The 21,368-nt window shown below is 38.2% G+C and overlaps 1 protein-coding gene across 3 annotated transcripts; it reads left to right on the top strand.

Moving 5' to 3' along the window:
* The first annotated feature begins 237 nt into the window (after positions 1-237).
* eIF2D (eukaryotic translation initiation factor 2D) lies at positions 238-20,575 on the top strand. 3 transcript variants are annotated; one of them, XM_071660739.1, is made up of 13 exons: positions 238-330; positions 3,206-3,261; positions 6,073-6,211; positions 6,593-6,769; positions 7,441-7,690; positions 8,983-9,183; positions 11,082-11,260; positions 12,353-12,472; positions 14,863-14,990; positions 15,809-15,895; positions 18,103-18,316; positions 18,828-19,005; positions 20,147-20,575. In XM_071660739.1, the coding sequence occupies exons 2-13, from the start codon at positions 3,206-3,208 to the stop codon at positions 20,209-20,211; spliced, it is 1,794 nt and encodes a 597-aa protein (XP_071516840.1). In that variant the 5' UTR covers positions 238-330; the 3' UTR covers positions 20,212-20,575. The 3 variants fall into 3 exon arrangements, with proteins under 3 accessions (XP_071516840.1, XP_071516838.1, XP_071516839.1); XM_071660737.1 differs by having other exon boundaries at positions 8,965-9,183; XM_071660738.1 differs by lacking the exon at positions 238-330 and adding an exon at positions 492-510 and having other exon boundaries at positions 8,965-9,183.
* Positions 20,576-21,368: the final 793 nt, after the last annotated feature.

Below are 21,368 nucleotides of genomic sequence, written 5' to 3'. Positions count from 1 at the left end.
AGCTGCAAACAAGTATGGGGGAAAAAAGGTTTCATATACGTCTTTCAAGTGATGAAGTAACAGTTTAAAGGGATCTTGTGTGTATTATCGTAAGTAATGTTGTTCAGGCATTAATGTATTCAACTTTCTTCATGCTTATTAATTTCTTTACCTTGAAGTGTTATCATAATTTTACGTTTGATATTAGTGATGTTTTGTATTTTCTTTAAAAAAAAAATGAAGTAAGATATGATTTTGAAAATCAGTCCAATGTACATGAACTGTGGCAGATGTGGTCGCTCCAGCCAAAACAACTGAGGTGAGGAACACCAGTGAAGGACCACAGTCATTGTAAGTCTTGCTTTACATCACTTTATGGCAGTTTTCTCCCGTGTGATATGCAACAGAGGCATTTAATAAGAAATTCTATGAATCCAGATGTTTATTAATCATGTTCATTAGCTGTATGAAGTGGAAATGATGGTAACAACGTGTGGAAGCTGTGATGTATTGGTGTAGGTCCCTGCTGAGGTGTGTAGCTGGCCTGGCATGTACATATTGCAGAACATGGAAGCAATTAAACATGTGTGAGAGGAATGTAAATAGGGAGACTAGGATAGTTTATTAGTATTTACAATAACCCGTTGTGGGTACTTCAAAACTCGTAGTACATATCATAGTCAACATGTGTGTACAATGTAAGGATGCCCCATTCAACATGTGTGTAATGCAAGGATGCCTCATTCAACATGTGTGTAATGCAAGGATGCCTCATTCAACATGTGTGTAATGCAAGGATGCCTCATTCAACATGTGTGTAATGCAAGGATGCCTCATTCAACATGTGTGTAATGCAAGGATGCCTCATTCGACATGTGTGTAATGCAAGGATGCCTCATGCGACGTGTGTAATGCAAGGATGCCTCATTCAACATGTTTGTAATGCAAGGATGCCTCACCCAGCATGTGTGTAATGCAAGGATGCCTCATTCAACATGTGTGTAATGCAAGGATGCCTCATTCAACATGTGTGTAATGCAAGGATGCCTCCTCCTACATGTTTGTAATGCAAGGATGCCTCATTCAACATGTGTAATACAAGGATGCCTCATTCAACATGTGTAATACAAGGATGCCTCCTCCTACATGTGTGTAATGCAAGGATGCCTCCTACATGTGTGTAATGCAAGGATGCTTCCTCCTACATGTGTGTAATGCAAGGATGCCTCATTCAACGTGTGTAATGCAAGGATGCCTCCTCCTACATGTGTGTAATGCAAGGATGCCTCCTCCTACATGTGTGTAATGCAAGGATGCTTCCTCCTACATGTTTGTAATGCAAGGATGCCTCATTCAACATGTGTGTAATGCAAGGATGCCTCCTACATCGTGTAACGCAAGGATGCCTCCTTCTACATCGTGTAACGCAAGGATGCCTCCTCCTGCATGTTTGTAATGCAAGGATGCCTCATTCAACATGTGTGTAATGCAAGGATGCTTCATTCAACATGTTTGTAATGCAAGGATGCCTCATCACCACTGGGTCACTTGTAATTTTATTTACAATAACAGATAGGGATGAAATGAAAGTGTTGATTAAGTCCACATCATTATTTAGCTCTCATTGCTAAGTGATTGTCTTCTACAGTACTACTGTAGTGTATAGTGAATTCAGTAACTTGTGGAGCATGAGTATGAGCATTAAATCCTTATTAACTGAACGATACTGAATAGTAATCAGAGATTATTTATGATTGATTATTGTACAACGAAGGTATGTGCATGTAGAAATTAACAGAACCCATGAAAATGTCACCTGGTCATTGAAATTATTTTCATGCATTTGTTCATTTTCTACTTAGTGGGGAAATACAAGGAACAGGTGGACAATGACCTCATGTGTTAACATCCACTCTCATGTGTAGTGCACTGCAACTTGGGCTTTTTCTTCACAGCTAAGCCCCACAGTCCTTTTCTTTGTTTCCTTTGACCACTTCATATGCCTTGGTTCAATCCAGTGACTGAACATTGCTCCCATTGTACCAAATTGTTCCAATTTGCTTAATCTCATGCACACCTTGCACCTTCTTGTTTGTTCAGGCTCTGATAATCCAAAGCCTCTTTCACTGCATCCATCCCTCTTCTTCTTGGTTCCCCACATTCCCTTTCATCCTCCTCTTCTGAAACATAATTTGTCCTAGAAAGCTATAGGAATATACCCATATTTAATTGGTCTGCTACTGGGGTTCACATAGCTGCTTGTTCTCTTGTCTCTTTATTGACTTGTTGCAGCATTTGCTTTACTGATGCTGTCATGGGTGTGACTGGTATATCTTGGGTAGAATATTGAGCACTGAGGTAAATTTAACCTCCATTGCAGTCAAGTCTTGTCTGATCTCTTAAGTGGTGGTAGTTATTGTATGGTAACTGCCACATTAGGAATTGACAGTCATCACATAAGCACTGTTGTCTGCATACTTATACTGTGTGGCCACTAGGTGTCACCTTGGCCACTTCCCCACACACAAGTAGCTTGGGTAGTGATTTTGTAACGCCTCGAACACTACTTGTGTCAGCCCCAGTCAAAGGCCATCGTTGTAGGCACAAGGAGCCTTCAAATAATTGTGGATGCTTGAGGACTTGTTTTGAACCCCCATCTTTGTTTTGAAGTTTTTGTACTATGTCATACACAGGCATTGTTGTTTGTCTTGATGATGCCTCAAAGGTAGCTGCTGATGGCCACTCTCCTCCAGTGGAAAATTTCCCATTTACTTGAGCACTATAGCAAAATCATAAGTGTGTGTGTGTGTATATACATATTTGATATACACACACACGTTTTACTGGACTTCATTTGCTCAAGACTACACTGGAAGTGAACAGTCATCATTGGTGAGGTTGTATCATTGGTAATACAATATCTTCAAAGAATTATTCATTGCATAGGAGTCTGCATTTTCCTGCTACTGGTAGTACTGCCACCTCAGGCTGCAGGAGTAACATCAGGACTCTTTCACGTATATACATTGGCAGAGAGATATGGTAGTATCATAGGGAAAGATGTGCTTTGGCTTGTCATTGATTATAGATTGTTTTTGTAAATGTGTAGAATAACATCAGTCTGGATTATTGTTGAAAATGCACTGTAACTGAATAGATAATTATGATTTGCCATTTTTAAACATTTGCATGTAGAACTGAAATGTTGCATTATTTCTCGTTTCAGATGTTTATCAAGCCTTTCCGAATCAAATCGCAAACACAGTTGAAGGGGTCAGATAGGTAAGAATTTTTGGGTCATACAGTGCCCTGTCTTTATATATATTCCCCTCCCCATACATATTCACAATTTCCCACATTAGCAAGACAGCGTTGAGAACAGATGACTGAGCCATAGAGGGAAAAATCCTCACTCAGCCCACTCATCCGTTCTTTCTTTTTGAAAAGTAAAACTGGAGGGAAGGCTTTCCAGCCCTTCACTCCCACTCCTTTTAGTCACTTTCTACGACACACAGAGAATTCATGATCAATATTCTTTCTCCCCTATCCCCTGGTATATATATATATAAATATCTTTTCATACTATTCGCCATTTCCCGCGTCAGCGAGGTAGCGTTAAGAACAGAGGACTGGGCCTCTGAGGAAACATCCTCATCCAGCCCCCTTCTCTGTTCCTTCCTTTTGAAGAAAAAAAAAAAAGGGGGATTTCCAGGCCCCCCCCCCCCCCCTTCCCTTTTAGTCGTCTTCTATGACACGCAGGGAATACATGGGAAGTAGTATTCTTTCTCCCCTATCCCCAGGGTTTTTTTTTTTTTTTTTTTTTTTTTTTTTTTTTTTTTTTTTTTTTTTTTTGTCTCCCGCGTTTGCGAGGAAGCGCAAGGAAACAGACTAAAGAAATGGCCCAACCCACCCCCATACACATGTATATACATACGTCCACACACGCAAATATACATACCTACACACCTTTCCATGGTTTACCCCAGACGCTTCACATGCCTTGATTCAATCCACTGACAGCACGTCAACCCCGGTATACCACATCGCTCCAATTCACTCTATTCCTTGCCCTCCTTTCACCCTCCTGCATGTTCAGGCCCCGATCACACAAAATCTTTTTCACTCCATCTTTCCACCTCCTGTTTGGTCTCCCTCTTCTCCTCGTTCCCTCCACCTCCGACACATATATTCTCTTGGTCAATCTTTCCTCACTCATTCTCTCCATGTGCCTGAACCATTTCAAAACACCCTCTTCTGCTCTCTCAACCATGCTCTTTTTATTTCCACACATCTCTCTTACCCTTACGTTACTTACTCGATCAAACCACCTCACACCACACATTGTCCTCAAACATCTCATTTCCAGCACATCCATCCTCCTGCGCACAACTCTATCCATAGCCCACGCCTCGCAACCATACAACATTGTTGGAACCACTATTCCTTCAAACATACCCATTTTTGCTTTCCGAGATAATGTTCTCGACTTCCACGCATTCTTCAAGGCTCCCAGAATTTTCGCCCCCTCCCCCACCCTATGATCCACTTCCGCTTCCATGGTTCCATCCGCTGCCAGATCCACTCCCAGATATCTAAAACACTTCACTTCCTCCAGTTTTTCTCCATTCAAACTCACCTCCCAATTGACTTGACCCTCAACCCTACTGTACCTAATAACCTTGCTCTTATTCACATTTACTCTTAACTTTCTTCTTTCACACACTTTACCAAACTCAGTCACCAGCTTCTGCAGTTTCTCACATGAATCAGCCACCAGCGCTGTATCATCAGCGAACAACAACTGACTCACTTCCCAAGCTCTCTCATCCCCAACAGACTTCATACTTGCCCCTCTTTCCAAAACTCTTGCATTCACCTCCCTAACAACCCCATCCATAAACAAATTAAACAACCATGGAGACATCACACACCCCTGCCGCAAACCTACATTCACTGAGAACCAATCACTTTCCTCTCTTCCTACACATACACATGCCTTACATCCTCGATAAAAACTTTTCACTGCTTCTAACAACTTGCCTCCCACACCATATATTCTTAATACCTTCCACAGAGCATCTCTATCAACTCTATCATATGCCTTCTCCAGATCCATAAATGCTACATACAAATCCATATATAACCCCAGGGATATATATATATATATATAATCCCTGGGGATAGGGGATTAAGAATACTTCCCACGTATTCCCTGCATGTCGTAGAAGGGGACCTAAAGGGGAGGGGGGAGGGCTGGAAATCCTCCCCTCTCGGTTTTTTTTTTTAATTTTCCAAAAGAAGGAACAGAGAATTGGGCTGGGTGGGGGTATTCCCTCAAAGGCCCAGTCCTCTGTTCTTAACGCTACCTCACTAATGCGGGAAATGGCGAATAATTTGAAAGAAAAAAAAGAATATATATATATATTCCAGTATTGCTACAAAAGTGGCAGAAATGTTCAGACACTTGCATATTATCAGAGGGAGATCACTCTGAAGGGGATTGTTTATAAGAATGTTGCATGTAACCTTTTCCTTAGAATAATGGCTAAGTCTTAGAAACGTTTTATCACCTTGTATATACTTGTTTTTTCTCACATTTGTTTGCTGTTTTCTGCATGAGCGAGGTAATTTCCAGAACTGATGAATGAGCCTTACAGGAAAAAAAGATTCTCATTCTGCTCTTTCCTTCATTCACCCTCTTGGAAAGAAATATAGGGGGGAGGATTCCAAAGCCCGCTCAATCCCTAATTCACTTTCTGCAACACACAATAATCTTTCTCTCCTATCCCCAGAGATAGGGGCCAGGTAGTAGATAGGGAGCTGTGGTTAGGTGCATTATACATGACATCTAGAGAATGAATGTTTATCCCAAATTTGATGCTCTATGCATGCCACCACCCTCTCAATCACTACTATTACTTACAACTTAGCAGTTACACTAAGCAAACTTACAGATTATAAAAGTTTTGTGTGTTTGATTGGGTCACATTACATATCCCAACACTAATTTGGCCTTTAGAGTATATTAATTCATCTCCTAAAAGTTTAGTTTTCAGTCACCTTTTTTCTTTTCTTTTTTCTTTTTTTTTTCAGGAAAAAACTAAGAGCTGAATTGTCTCAAGCATATCCATCCTTAACTGTAGAAGATTTGGCATCAGTTATACCTAACAAAGAGGATGTTATTTTTGTGCGAATGTACTGCTACAAAGGAGAATCTGTCAACGTCTACCAGGTAATGAATTCAGTTTTAGATGAATTTTACAAATGTTGAGTGGGTAACATGAAATTTTTGAGATTAGATTATCATTCTTTAAGCTTATCAGTTTCATAAGATTTAATCATTAGATAGATTTTATGAATGTTCTTTATCTGAAGGGATTGAATATTTTACTCAGACCAAAACTCTTAAGATCTTGGATTGGAAACATTCTTCATAGATTGCCCTTGTATATTACTACTCTGTTTGTCTTTAACAAACGTGATTGACGGAATGTGTTGATAATCTTATTTAGCTCATGCAGATGAGTTAGAATTTCTTTACTTTAATGTGCAGGAATAGCTATAGCTTTCATGAAGATATTGTTTGCTTAAACATAGACATGTTTATTCACAGGTTCAGAGAGACCCATTATTCTTTACGCTTGAGAAGGAGAAGGACATCTACCCAACTGTATACTTGCTGTGGAGGCATCCACATCTCTTGCACACCTTTACAACACATACTCCTGTCATTGATATTTTAGGAGGTGGAGCAGATCTCATGTTGCCTGGAATTATAACCAAAGGGGAGGTAAGCTTTGAGGAGAGTGAAGGAATATTAGTAACCTTTTTATGAGATGGCAGCCTCTCATGTGAGAAAAAATTTTTTGAGCAGAGTTATAGAGTTTCAACGTGGCAGATTGACTTGCTCTGAAATACACATTGTAAATAAAAAGTCATAGGCTTAACCTTTTATGGGCCATGGTAGGGGCCCAGGCATGATTTGCATGGTGAATGTAGGTTGCTTTTGTTCATGATAACTGACCTATATATGTTTACAAACTGTATCAAATTTCTGCAGAGTTTGTTATCCCATGAGCTGTGAAAAGATTTTCTGTAAAGCTTCTTTCCCCAACTACCTATTTCTGTGACCTTTCTACCAGTCAGCATCCTGTCAGGACAATCTGTTAGTTTATATTATGTCCTGCCTCTTCCATTTTGCTTATCATAGGTGTCCTATGATTTGCCTTGGGTGTGATGTATGTGCTTATCTTAAGCCATCATGTGGTATGCCTCGCCAAATACTTCCAGTTTTTATGTTAGATATGTAATGTTAGAATTTTCTGAGATTTGCACTGGTTGAAATGAAAAAGAATATCCATTAATGATTTGGTTATGGATAGGTGTCTACCTTTGAAAAAGTCTTTCCTTTTTCCCAGTTGTTGACGAGGAGTCTAATTTTTTCTTTCATATACCATGCAGATGAACCCCTACTCATATGGCAAGTTCGAGAAAGGTTTCCACGTGGCCATCAATACTGCAGATAACAAGGCTCCTCATGCTGTTGGCATTACTGCGCATAGTTCCATGGATATGTACATGGCTGGAAAGCGTGGGAAAGGTGTTAGCATCTTACACGTATACAGAGACCAGTTGTGGGAAATGGGCTCGAGAACTCCACCGCCAAGTCTGGGACCCCCTGACATTATGTTAGATGCTCAAGTACATTTGGGTCAGTTTTAATTTTGTGAATTTAATATGTAAAGGACTTCAAAGCATGTCAAGTTAAATTTCATGATTGGAAGTGAGCCTGTAAATTTGACACTTGATAAAACCATTACAATAATTATTTTTCTTTATTTTGGAGCTGGTAGGTAGTAGTTGGAAGGCAGCCTATATGACCAGGGAGGTATATTACCAGTACTTCCTGCCTTTCTACTAGAAGGGTTAGTTACAGCTGCATACGGAGCCAGCAGTTTCATGGTCTAGTTACAGTCCCCTGACCCAGGTAGCTGTCTTTTCTTTCTGCCTCACCCACACATGGACTACTGGTATTCTCTTAACAAACATGTAGCGTCTTCTTGTCATACATAACGTTTGACAACACTTATTTTGCATAGCTCATTCATCTTACCTCTATATTTTCCTGTGGTTAGTACTGTACACTAGCCATGCCTTATGGCAAAATGGTAAGAGCAATAGATCAAAGAAGTAGTCAAGGAACGTTTAGGCAGGAGCATGAGGGAAAAGTAGTCATCAGGGACCTTTGGTGGGAGCCTCTGCAAACACTGCACTGGAGTTCACTAGTTTTGTCCCTGCCACCCCTTTAAGGGAGTTCCAGATTGGAACAAGTGCCAGATATATAAATAGATAGAGATATTAAGCTGGGTACCAAAAAGCTCCGTGTGTCAATGTCTCAGTTTTTGTAGATTTTTTATCCGTGTCCTTTTTTTTTTTTCTAGTACCCAAGGCAGATTGTTACTTTTAACTCTGTTATTGCTTACATTTGTGCACATCAGTTGCAGACTTTTGTATTTTTTCTTTTTTTCTTTGAGAAAGGTATTTGGAATCATTTAGTTTAGAGATTTTTTTTTCATCAAGTACTAATGACATCAACCACACTTAAGGGTTTCTCATGACACCTGCCATGGTCTTTAGAATGCAAATTCAGAGTGACAAGAAGTAAGAGCATTGCTAGACACATACGTGATGATTGAGATGATACATTATTGGCAAGTTTTGATAGCATTTTGGTAATTGTTGAATGTTGGTGTAATGGCCAGTATTGCTGACTATAAATCTATGGGTTTGATTGTAAATCTTGTCTAGATAGCAAACTCTTAACCACCCAAGCTGTTCAGTCAGGTAAAAGCATGCTTCTTGCTGGCTTTGCATAAGTCAGGTGGCTGATGTTATTGTCATTGGTGAAAAATAAGTGTTGATGCTAATTAAACTTTTATTTTGTGGATATTTGGGTTATAGGATTTAATGAGCATCAAATTTCAGTAAGCAACAATGATACAGAGGTGGCACAAGATGATGAAGCAAATGGAGATGGAGTAATTAATGATAGTGAAACAAGTAGATGTGAAACAAAAGATGAGATTCCTCTCGTCCAAGTGACAGATGCTCTGCAAGAAGTGGACTTGAGAAACAGTCAGGCAGATGACTCCAACAGCAGTCTGGAAGCCTCTACATTGCAGAAGGATAAACCTCAACCAACTGGTAAGTTTGAGCACCATACAGTATTTGGTTACTTTTATGATAGTGGTTAGGGTTCCTGACAGTGATGCTGATGCATTCACTGGCTGCCCAAGGACAAGCACATAGGTTCGAATCCTGGTCATGGCAGGCGGTCCAGTTAACCCAGCTGTTCATCCGCCCCTTGTGGGATAGGTTGGTAAAATGGGTACCTGGCTCAGGCTAGTAATGAAAGGGTAATAAGAGATGTGTGGTGATAAAAAGAGTGTGGTTGAGAGAGCAGAAGAGGGTGTTTGAAAGTGGTTTGGACAGATGGAGAGAAGAGTAAGGGAAGGTTGCCAAAGAGGATATATGTGTCAGAGGTAGAAGGAACAAGGAGAAGGATGGAGTGTAAAAGATTTTGAGTTGATTGGGGTCTGAACATAGAGGAGGGTGAGAGGCATGCAAGGAATAGAGTGAATTTGAACGATGTAGTATACTGGGGTTAACGTTCTGTCAATAGACTGAACCAGGACATGTGAAAAATCTGTGGTAAACCATGGAAAGGTCTATGGAGCTGTGGTTTTGTTGCATTACACATGACAGCTAGAGATTGAGTGCGAACGAATGTGGCCTTTTTTGTCTGTTTTCCTGGTGCTAACTCGCTGAAGTGGGGGGCAGCAATATGTTTTCTTTAGGCGGGGTGGCAGCAAGAATGGCTTGAAGGCAAGCAAGTATGAATATGCACGTATGTATATGTATGTGTATGAGTGGATGGGTCATTCTTTCCTCTGTTTCCTTGCCCTACCTCGTTAATGCAGGAGACAGCAACAAAGTAAAATAAATAAATAAATATTAATGGGATGACCTTGATTAGGGCCTCAGTTGCCCATGCCATCTCGGCTTACATTTAATAAAAGATTATGTGAAGTTTGTTTTTAGTATTCCAATTGATTTTTTTCCATTATGTTGAGGATGAGGGACAGGGAAGTGAGTCAGTTGTTGGTCACCAGTGATAGCATTGGTGGCAGATTTGAGAGAGAAACTATAGAAGTTGGTGACTGAGTTTGGAAGAATGTGTGATAGAAGGATGTTGAGAGTAATTATGAATAAAAGCAAAGTTATTAGGTTTAGCAGGGTAGAGCGACAGGTTAGTTGGAGTGTGTGTTTGAATGGAGAAAGAGTGCTCTCAAGCATTTCATTTCCTTTCATTTCCAGCACTTCCACCTTCCTCGAAAGGTCCAAGGCACATTGAGGAATGTGTGGAAAGAGGTCATTGTTTCTAAAGGCAAAGATGGGTAAGTTTAATGTTATATTAGTCCTGTCAGAACTGTATAGATGCAAGGCATTAGCAGAAGTGAAGATAGTAGAAATGTTGGAAGTTGAATCTTTAAGGGTTGATAGAATAAGTAATGGTTTGGATGTAAGGAGAGAATGACTTCAGAGGGTTTACATGTCAGAAGTGGAGAGAACGAGGAAAAGGAATAACTAAGGAGTTTTTTTTATAATATGCAGGAGGTTGTGAGGCATGCAAGAGTTAAAGTGGAGTAACTTTGCTTACAGAGGAAGCCATTCTGTTATTGGGGTGAACCCAAGGATATGAATCGGTCAGGGGAAACCACAAAAAGAGTGGCCTTGTTGAGGAGAGGGGGTTTTGGTGCATAAGGTCATTTCTTTGTTGATTCTTTGCTTTGCTAATTTCTTTGTCGATTCTTTGTTTACTATTGCTGGAAATGACAGATATGTATGAAAAAATATATATAGATTGCATACTTGTTATCTTTTGTATTATTTTCTTCCCATAAGCCTAAAATTATTTGAGCTACACACCCTCTTTCCTTCCTATGCCTACCTTGCATGTGGATGTTATATGAAATGTTCTTTAAACAAAACAGTTGTTATAGCCAGTTTTAGCCTTTTAAACAACTTTTCATCATTAACAGGGCCAGAAGTCATGGATAAGCTTCTGTTTCACTGTTTCCTGAAGGCATGGAAGACTTCTGGAAAGAAGATAGAACTTCCCATTCTCACAAGCAATTTTTACCGTTTACATATGGTTCCTGCTTGCCCAGATGGAACCTCTCTGGATATCAAGAAATCATCATACAAGAAATTATCTAAGGTATCTTGCTTAAGAGAAGATAAGGAGAAGGGAGAAACTGAGGACAAAATAGAAGGATGCAGTGAAAGTTGCTTTGAGTGATGAGGGCCTGAACATTTGGGAGGATGTGGGCATGCATCAGATATAGTGAATGAGAGCAGTATAGTGTACAGGGGGCAATATGCTGTCAGTAGGCTGGACCAGGGTGTTTAAAGTGGTCAGGGAAGCCATGGAAAGGTCTATGGGGCTAGGATGTGGATTGGCTGAATTGGGTTTCCATGCATGATATATGACAGCTAGTAAGTAGATGTGAGCAAATTATGTCAAATCTTTTGTTTCCTCTAATATTAGTTTTGATGGCTCCTGACCCATATTCTCAAATTTGAAGCAGTTGACTCATTAGCTGGCGTCAGTTTCATGTGCTGTCATTTCTTAATACTGTCACAATTTTTCTATCAGTCAGTACCTCAGGCAAGAAACTTTGAGCATGTTGCTATATCTACACCTTGCAGTCAACAAATGTCATTTTGGGTTTTGCTTTTGCAACACTTTTTTTCAAGTCATGCTGGGTAACACCCCCCCCTCAACCCACAGTTGCCATGTCACCCACTCTTGCATTAAAATCCGACATTCCTATGACTATCTCTTGGATCAAATTTCTAGATGCAGTCACCTGACTCCTCTCAAAACACTCACCTATCCTCCTCACTCCTCTCATTACCAAGTATATTCACATTAACAGTAACCCACATTTTGTAATCACCTTCATTTTCACTCCACATCAGTATAGGACTCTTTTGCACTCTTTCACACATTCTTCAGAAGGAATGTAACTGCATCCATTGATCCATTCCTCACACTAACCCAAGATTTTACCCCTAGGACATGACCAAGTCTTGTTTTGCTGTTCCCTTTGGGCTTATCTTAATTAGAGCTGAAGCATCCAGGTTTTTCTCCCAAAATGCACCCTACATGTATAGGATAAAGTACAGATCATATATGAGGAATGCTTGTTTCTTATATGATTATTTGTAATTTTAAGATTTTTTTTCTCATTTGATGAGCAATGATAAGTTCCTCCAGATTTAAAGGACTTTTTTTTTTACTTTACAGTTTTTAAATGCCTTGGCAAAGAAGGAATTAATTCAGGTAAAGGAGTTCCCTAAAGGCATAGAAAATATAACAGCTGTAAACTGGGAACATGAAGATATCAAGTCCTTTATTGTTGACAAGGTTAGTGTTGAATAAGCCCAAATTTATGTTCATTTCATGCATGAAGAAATATGAAATAAGCATTTATCTAATCAATATGGCATTCGCTATCACATATCTGTTGCAACCCATTCACTGGCATGTCACACAACCATATATCTACAATATTCTTCAATTGTTGTTTCTCAGATATCAGTTGTTTTCCTTTAATGTCTATTGTTTTCTTTTATATAATATATATATATATATGTATATGTGCGTATACATATATATATATATATATATATATCCCTGGGATAGGGGAGAAAGAATACTTCCCACGTATTCCCTGCGTGTTGTAGAAGGCGACTAAAAGGGAAGGGAGCGGGGGGCTGGAAATCCTCCCCTCTCATTTTTTTTTAATTTTCCAAAAGAAGGAACAGAGAAGGGGGCCAGGTGAGGTTATTCCTCAAAGGCCCAGTCCTCTGTTCTTAACGCTACCTCGCTAATGCGGGAAATGGCGAATAGTATGAAAAAAAAAATCTTTTTTATGTAAACTCCTAATTGTACGAGGAGATTACCCTTATTCTTTTAATCCATATTAAAAGTATGCAGAAGGCAGCTGTTTCATGAGTTGTATATCCAAACCAGTATGATTAATATTTTGAAGGTTTTATGTTAGAGTTAGAGTCTGATGCTTTAATGGAGGTATGTGATGATTGAAGTGTAAAAGAAAGATTCTACATTTAACCTCGTGCCTTTGTTACGATGAACATCATTAAGGAAAAAGGGTGTTCGTTATGATGAGCATCATAAAGGAAAAAAGTGTGTTCACATTTTTGTCAATAATTTTCAATTTTCATTAGTTGCAACCATTTTGTAAAAATAAGGAAACCAAACAAAATGAGAAAATAAAAAATGAGATTTCTCAATTTTACTGAAACTTCACAGGAGACCAGAAGAGGAACTGAATTACAGACAAGTCTCCCTGATGAGTATGGTTTGTAAAGTATTGGAAAAGATAACCTGAAAGCAAATAGATGACTACAGAGGAGAAATTACCTAAGTGAAGGACAACACTGTTTTAGGGATAGAAGGTTGTATGTAACAAATCTCTTAGATTTCTACAAGAAAGTGAGCATTTACTTAAACAAAAGAGAAAGCTAGGTGCATTGTTTGTATCTGTACTGCAAGGAGGCCTTTGACACTACCTCCGTATCACATGGCAGGAGTAAAGGGAAGACTTCTGATGAATGGAAGATTATCTTAGTGGAAGGTAACAAAGAACATGTCAGTCAAGCCTTCTCCAGTTTGGTGGAGGTCAACAGCAGAGTGCTGCAGGTTCTGTTCAGATAACATTACTCTTCTTGATCTATATGAAGTAGTTGCCAAAAGGTATGGACTCATACCTGAATATGTTTGCAGATGATGCAAATGTCTTGGGAGAAGTTGAAAGTAAGCAGGAACTTTTCTCGATCTATATGAAGTACTTGCCAAAAGGTATGGTCTTGTACCTGAATATGTTTGCAGATGATGTAAATGTCAAGGGGGAAATTAAAAGTAAACAGATTCCAAATTTGGTTTGATGTATGGTTGATGAAATATATTGCAAGCAAATGTAAAGTAATGAGGATGGGGGTTGAGTGAAAGGTCTAAATATGATTAGTATCTAATAGAAAATAAGCTTAAGAATTGTATGTTGAGATGGCTTTGGGTTTTGACATCATTCCTAACCTGTTTCTAGAATCCTTTTATATGTAAACTCGAAAAATAATGTAAATTGAAAAATATTTTTTGATAACTATGTAATTTTGGAAATATATGACAGCCTGTATAAAGAAAGAGAAAGACTATCCAGACCAACACTCACTACCCACAAGTTGAGGATATTACCTCAAAGGCTCAGTCTTCTTGCTCTTAATGCTACCTCACTAATGCATGAAATGGTGAATTTGTATGAAGTTTATACCCTCGGCCAACCATCAACTGAAAATCATGCAGCTGTAGTTAGATTGTGCTTTTATATGACATACTCATAACCGCTTGTGAATTTTTAACACAAACAGATAATTACATTTGCATGTAAATGTGTTCTATATTTTTTGATCTGGTAAAATATTTAAAGGTATTAAAGATAAGAATGATATTTGGAATTGTAAGTGAACCAGAGTTTTTGGAAGAACTAAGGATAAACTAGTCTAAGGGGAAAAATACATGTACAAGGGTATACACTTTACTAGTGTATGGATCATATGATAGAAAAATAAGTTTAGTTTTTAACTGTATCTGATTGAAGGAGGAGGAACCAAGTGAGACTTTACTTTGAAGAGTGAATTGTCTTTCCCTAATACTTCCTCACTAAGGTGCTTAAGGCATGCAAGTACTAAGAATTCCTATAAAAAGCTAACAGAGTATATTGTGTATTTTTGTAGGAGGAAACAACCATCAAACCAGTTATCAACAAAAAGGATGGTGGCCAGACATTCATTCCTCCACTCATAGAGGAAGTTCATCAGGTTTCAGGAGATACACTTCAGTTCTTCAAGGCTAATGGTCTCTGGTGTGTATTGATATTATAATGCAAAGTTAATGACGTATTTTATCCATTCATTGTGCAGGCTCTTAAGAGACTCATGTGCTCAAAATTCTACCAGCTGTAGCAGCATGCATGTTTTCCTCATGCAGGATGTAAATAAAATTACTTAGATAATCCATAAAGAGTGTAGGTAGCCATTTGTGCAGCCACTCAATTCGATGATTATGCAACCCCAGGATCCCTCTCATGGGGTTCCCATAGCTTCAAGGCTTATGGAACTCCAGGATCCCTTTCATGGGGCTCCCATAGTTTCTGGAGAAAAATTAGAGGTTTTGAGCAATCAGGGGCTGAACATACAGGAGGGTGAGAGGTGCACAAGGAATAGAGTGAATTGGAACGATGTGGTATACTGGGGTTGACATGCTATCAGTGGACTGAACCAGCACATGTGAAACATTTGGGGTAAACCATGGAAAGGTCTGTGTGTGTGTGTATGAGTGGATGGGCCCTTCTTCTGTTTCCTGGCACCACCTCGCTGATGCAGGAAACGGCAATTAAGTATAAATAAGAAAATGATAACAGTGTATACTTCTGGATAAAGTAAGACTTTTGGGCAGAGCCTCAAAGAATTAGCCTATGTGTCCCAGTGCATAACAGAAAATGACCTAAGGTTAGGTTTGAAAGAAGTATATGCATATCTAGACATTCTTATTGATAGAGCATTTTGACTCTGATATGGGGACTTTGCCCACTCTTACCTTGAAGACATTGTGCTATTATTTAACCCATGTATTTTAAGAGAGAATCATTTATAATTTGTTACTAAAACCCTTTTTATGCAGTAAAGGTGAAGTCTTATCTACGGCTGAAGTGAGAAATATAGTTACAGACTACATCAAAAGGAATAGTCTACAAAAAGAAGGCCAAAAGTAAGTTTCCTTCCTTTTCTCCACCTCTTTCTCTTCCTTTCTCACACAGTGAACTGTAAAGATCATTACCCTAATTTCTCGAGTATTCCTACCGAAAGTATCAAAAGTTAATGAACTAGAGTGTTATGATTAGGATTTTTTTCCCCAAGGGTGAGATATGTATTGCAGATTTTATATTTACTTCTGAGTGATATACCTGTAGACACATTTCATACTTATGAAGCCATTATATGGAAAACTTCCTTAAATTAGGATATGAAATTGTATGATTTTTTGACTGCCTTCAGTGTACTGAGATCACCCAAGTCTAGAAGAGAAATTTGTTGCAGCAAGAATATTTTAGAAATTTTCATGACAGGAACTGTGGTACACTATTTAGGATCTTTGCGATAGCACTGTTTTGAAAGGTATTTGGGGAGGATAGTTTCCAGTAGTGTATGTTGAAAAATAATGGTGAAGGGTAGCTTAATATAAGCATTTTAATGAGGGGCTTAAACTCAAAGCACAGCAGCTTGTCTAATTCCTATTTTGAAAATCCCTGAAGCTATAGCAATCATTTTTTCAGCCCATAATGTATCTTCCTCAAAATTCATTTCTAGCATCGCTTGTGGAAGTGGGGAGGGGTCAGTTGTTTGCTGATCAAATGGTTCTGGTGATAGATTTGAATGAACTACAGAAGTTGGTGTCTTGATTTTTGGAGTGTGTGAAAGAAAGAGATATTAGCAATGGAAAGAGACAGGTAGTTGGGGCATGAGTGTGAATGAAGGGATCTTGAAAGTGGATGGTGAGAAAATGGGTGTAAGTGGATGTGGCCTTTCTGTGTCTGTTCCTAGCACTACCTTACTAATGCAGGAAACAATGATCAAGTTTAAAGAAAATATGTTTGTGTGTATTTTTTCCTTGCTTTATTGTCATTTCCCATGGTAGCAAAGTAGCATCAGGAACAGATGAAGAAAAGCCTCCTCTCACATCCATTCTCTTATTCGATCAACCCTCCTCTCAGCGCATATTGTATTCAAACACTTAATTATCCCCCATTCGCCCTATTCTTTACATTTTTGTCTAACATACATACCTTGCATCCATACCTGCACTGACATTTGCCCTAAAAGACAGTGACCTTCCTTCCACATATTCCTCAGTGTGCCTAAGATCATTGTCCCTGTACCCACCATATGGCCAGTTGAGCCCCATAGTTCCATTTGCTGCCATATCCACTCCCAGATATCTTAAAACACTGTGCTTCCCTCAAATTTTCTTCATTCAAAGTCACACTCCAAAAACATTCTTGCTTTTCACTGCTAAACCTGATAACCTTGCTTTTATTCACATTTACTCACTAAACTTTCTTCATTCACACGCACTCCCAGCTTCCGTAGTTTCTTACTCAGATTTTGTACTAGCACCATATTGGATAAACATGGGTAGTTTTGGTGAGTACGAGCACAGTATTGTACCTGCTTTCTTTGGTAACATCTTTACTTTATTTGTACTGTAAAAAAAGGACATTTTGATAATTTTAAAAGTGATACTTTGTACGTATCTAAATTATGGTGAAAACATTAGGAAAATAATGAATGGATCACTGTGTGGGTGGCAAGAGTGCGTGGGTCATTATTTTGGTTGGGACCTTTACTTTGTTGTAGGTAAATGGTGATATCCACCGGTTGGTGGTTGCATTCATGACATTCATAACTTATATGATTAATGGTTCAAACGCAGGTAAAAATTAATGTACAAGAATTGTGGTTCAAACACAGCTAAAGATTAATATACAGTTTTATAAATAGTGCACGGTTGGTAAGAGAGTGTGAAGTGAATTAGTATTTTTTTGTTTGGGTCCATGGGTTAAAAGTAAAACTGTAAGGGTTCCTGAGACCATTTTCTAATTCTAACAGGATAGTTTTAGCCAACAATGGAGTGTGTGAAAACTATTTTTTGTACATCATTGACGTTTGTTGCATTTTTACTGAACAGCAATGCTTTATTTGGTTTGAGCATTCCAGCCATATGGTTGATAAATAGCAAGGAAGATAGATGCATAAATTACTGATAGGAAAAATGTTTGTGGCTTTTTAAGGTATGGATGGGTTCATCAGTGGTTCTCTTTCATATTCTTGGCCAAATTTGCATGTAAGTTGGATAGAATTTAAGATATGTGAACAGGTTTGATAATAACTAAATTGATTTTTTCTATTACTTTACAGAATAGTTAATGTTGACCGTCTTTTGCATGAAGCTGTTGTCAACAGAAAAGAAGGTTATAAGGAAACTCTTCGTTGGGATGAAATTTTTTCCCGCATGCTGGGTAGAATGGCACCTGCAGTAAAGATCACAAGGCATGGTTCTGTCCCAGTTATCAGAAAGGGCAAGCTGGAGCCCATAGAGTTAGCAGTGGCTAAGAGAAGTGGCAATAAGAAGGTTGGTTAGCTAATTACAATTATGTAATGTTTAGAATTTCAATAAATCCTTTAACTAGGTCAGTTTCTTTTTGATATCCATAGTCCATTGAAATATATGTACAAGACCCTAGTCAGTTAAGATGTAGTTCTAATTATATGTCTATCTATATCAGTAATGCCCATTCCCTTTGGGAACTCCCTCAAAGGGGTAGCCATGGCAAAAGAGTCTCCATAACTGTTGAACTCCACTGGACGATGCATGTAGTTGGTGAGACCTTTTGCTCGATCTCCCCTCTCTTGAACTGTAGCTAGTTCTATAATCCATATGGCAATATTCACTTGAATTACCAGATTTGAAAGCTTTCATTTTACACTTTAGTAAATAGTAAGTTAACATTTAAGGAAAGAGGCCTATAATTATTTTATGTTCCACTTCTAAAGCAGCACAAAGTGCATTGTAAATATATATATATATATATATCTGAAGTAACATTGGTGCTATCACAGATAAAGCCAATCTTGCTTTTCAGGTGACATTAGTGTATAATGCCAGCCTTTATGGCATTGACGAGGCAGAGTTTGCACATCAAATCCAGGTTGGAGTTGCAGCAAGTACTAGTGTGGGACCTGCAGAACACAAACCTCAAGGGACAACCCAAGTACTCATCCAAGGAAATCAGGTTGCCTTTGTTGGGAGGCTTCTAATTGGTAAGCAGGACATGTTAAGACCACGTTTCTGTTTGTCAGAGGGTTTAGGTATATAAGGGTGGGAAATGAGTTTATAATTGTTTGAAGAGGGTAGAAGTGCATATGGACAGGGAAGGATGAAAAAAGATATTGTGAAAGAAATTTGTATTGTATTTTCAAGAGGTTGTGGTTAACAGTGTACAGGAATTATGTAAGACTTTAGTATTTTTAGTTTGCGGTTGTCTATCTCTTCTTACCATTGTAATTTGATATATATATATATATATATATATACTTAATTTATTCAAGGGTTTTTGTCAAAGTTGCATCTCCAAGAATGATATACAAACATCACGCAAGTACAGAAACTCATTTCCTCATAGTTTATAATTGTGGGACATGCATTTGTTTTCTTGGTAAGTTTTGAGGTCTGCGTAAAACTCCATAACAGTATCAGATGAGTTCCACGTTGTTAGCTGAAACTAAAATTGCTGCATAAATCCACTGGAACTTGGTTAAGTCCAGTAATGGGGTGTCAGGGGATGAATCTTGGTGAAAACACTCAGCTTGGGTTTACACATTAAAAATGGTTGAATATTAGCCTTTTTTGAGAAGTAGCGTTAGGTCCTGTTGTATGCTGCTCAGTGTACAGTGTTTAGTTACAATGATGCATAAAAGGTATGTTGGCTGAGTATGAGTAACATAGCATCAATTAAAGTGTGTTTTGACATTGTTATATGTGTTAGGGGGGCAGGGGATCTGAGTAAATGTTTTTGTTATTATTATTATTATGGGTTGATGGTTAGTATTGGAGTGGATTTGGTTAGAGGGGTCTAGTGCTGTTGCTTAGAATTGCATGCTGAGTGTATTGTATTGGGAGGAACTTGGTTTCATTGTGTAGGTGTTTTGCGCTTGTGATCTCTAGGCAGCCAGTGATTGTTCTGAATACTCTATTTTGTGCAGATTGCTCCTTGTGTGTGTTTGTGGAAGACCAGGCAAGTGAGGTGTAGTTTAGAATGAATTGAACAAACTGTTGATAAGAGAGTGTTGTGGGATTTTTTCCCCCACAAATCTCGTTAGGTTATATAATAATGTACATATAATGAAATTTGACGTTACACTGAAATTCTTATGCTGATAATTTGATATCTTTTATTTACAGAGACTTACCATATACCTCGAAAGTATATCAGAGGTTTGGAATTGGCTGCAAAAGGCAAGAAATGAAACTTTATCCGACTATACTCAGACCTGTGTTGTTGCCTTATTAACATAACTGGTCTAATATCAGAACAGCACCATCAGAAAGGCATAACTCTACATTTGTGGTGCTCGTTGCTGCAGTAAATCTTCCATCAGACATTTGTAACTTTAGAATGTCGATACCTTTTATAGTATGGTGCTTTTATTTGCAAGAGCGTATGCTGGTTAAAGGTGTGTTGAAACAACTGTGATGAAAAAATGAATGAATATAATCATGGATTTTTTCTCAAGTCTCAAGAACTTAACTAAGATTGATAGAGTCCTTTTGATAATAAGTTTGTCAAATATAACAGCTTACAATTTCTTATCAAATAAATATCAAAACTGATTTTTACTCATAATTGTATCATTCCTTCTCACCAGTGCTGGATTCATGCTATGTTTGTATGATTTTCATTCCATACTTTGTTATTCTCTGTATGTATTTTGCAGTGAACATTATATCTCTCTATATGGAGTTGAAAAAGTACACTTGTGGACAAAAGTCCCATTATTGCTTCATTCAATGCTGGTTTGACATCACTCTTGGTATAAGATAGAGAAAAAATTTCTCGTGTTTGCTTTCCCACTTAACTGTATCATCATCATTATGGAGGCACAATGTTGATGATAAGTGAATACATTTAGATATATGGTACAGGAAACCACGTGCCTTGAGTTCTTGTATCTTGAGTGTTAGGTATATTTGTCAGATGTTTTTGTACTGAAATAACATTAACGTGTAGAACAATATGCACAATTTTTCATGCATGCTATTATGATACACATTTTCACAAAAAATTGAATTAAACTTCCTTTATACCATCATAATTTCAGAAATCTTACATCGGAATGTAGGGGGAAAAAGGATAATTTCAAGAGCCAGACACATTTCGCAGTTGCTAAATTTAAAGTAGATTTTCTGTTGCTCTTGCTATTTTATAGCTAGTCTTGTTTAATGCTCAGAGTGCTGATGTAACCTGTCAGAATATTTGGACGTATCTGTTAATGCCAAAGTAAAACATGAGCTTCCTTACAAAATTAGACACTTCTTTTTCTCTTTTCACCCCAAAATAGTGTAGCCTATCTTTGTGGAGGTGATATCGCATAGGCCCCCCCCCTTTTTTTTTTTTTTGTAAATT

This window comes from Panulirus ornatus, chromosome 72 (genome assembly GCF_036320965.1).
Source record: "Panulirus ornatus isolate Po-2019 chromosome 72, ASM3632096v1, whole genome shotgun sequence".
Classification (NCBI taxonomy): Eukaryota; Metazoa; Arthropoda; class Malacostraca; order Decapoda; family Palinuridae; genus Panulirus; species Panulirus ornatus.
Note: the sequence above shows the minus strand (reverse complement) of the source record. Positions and strands in the feature narration are given on the sequence as shown.

Excerpts from the sequence above, each read along its gene's own strand:
- eIF2D (XM_071660737.1), top strand. The coding sequence starts at position 3,206 with ATGTTTATCAAGCCTTTCCGAATCAAATCGCAAACACAGTTGAAGGGG. Across the intron at positions 9,184-11,081 it reads GGATAAACCTCAACCAACTG|GGCCAGAAGTCATGGATAAG; the intron begins GTAAGTTTGAGC and ends CATCATTAACAG. Across the intron at positions 14,991-15,808 it reads TTCAAGGCTAATGGTCTCTG|TAAAGGTGAAGTCTTATCTA; the intron begins GTGTGTATTGAT and ends CTTTTTATGCAG.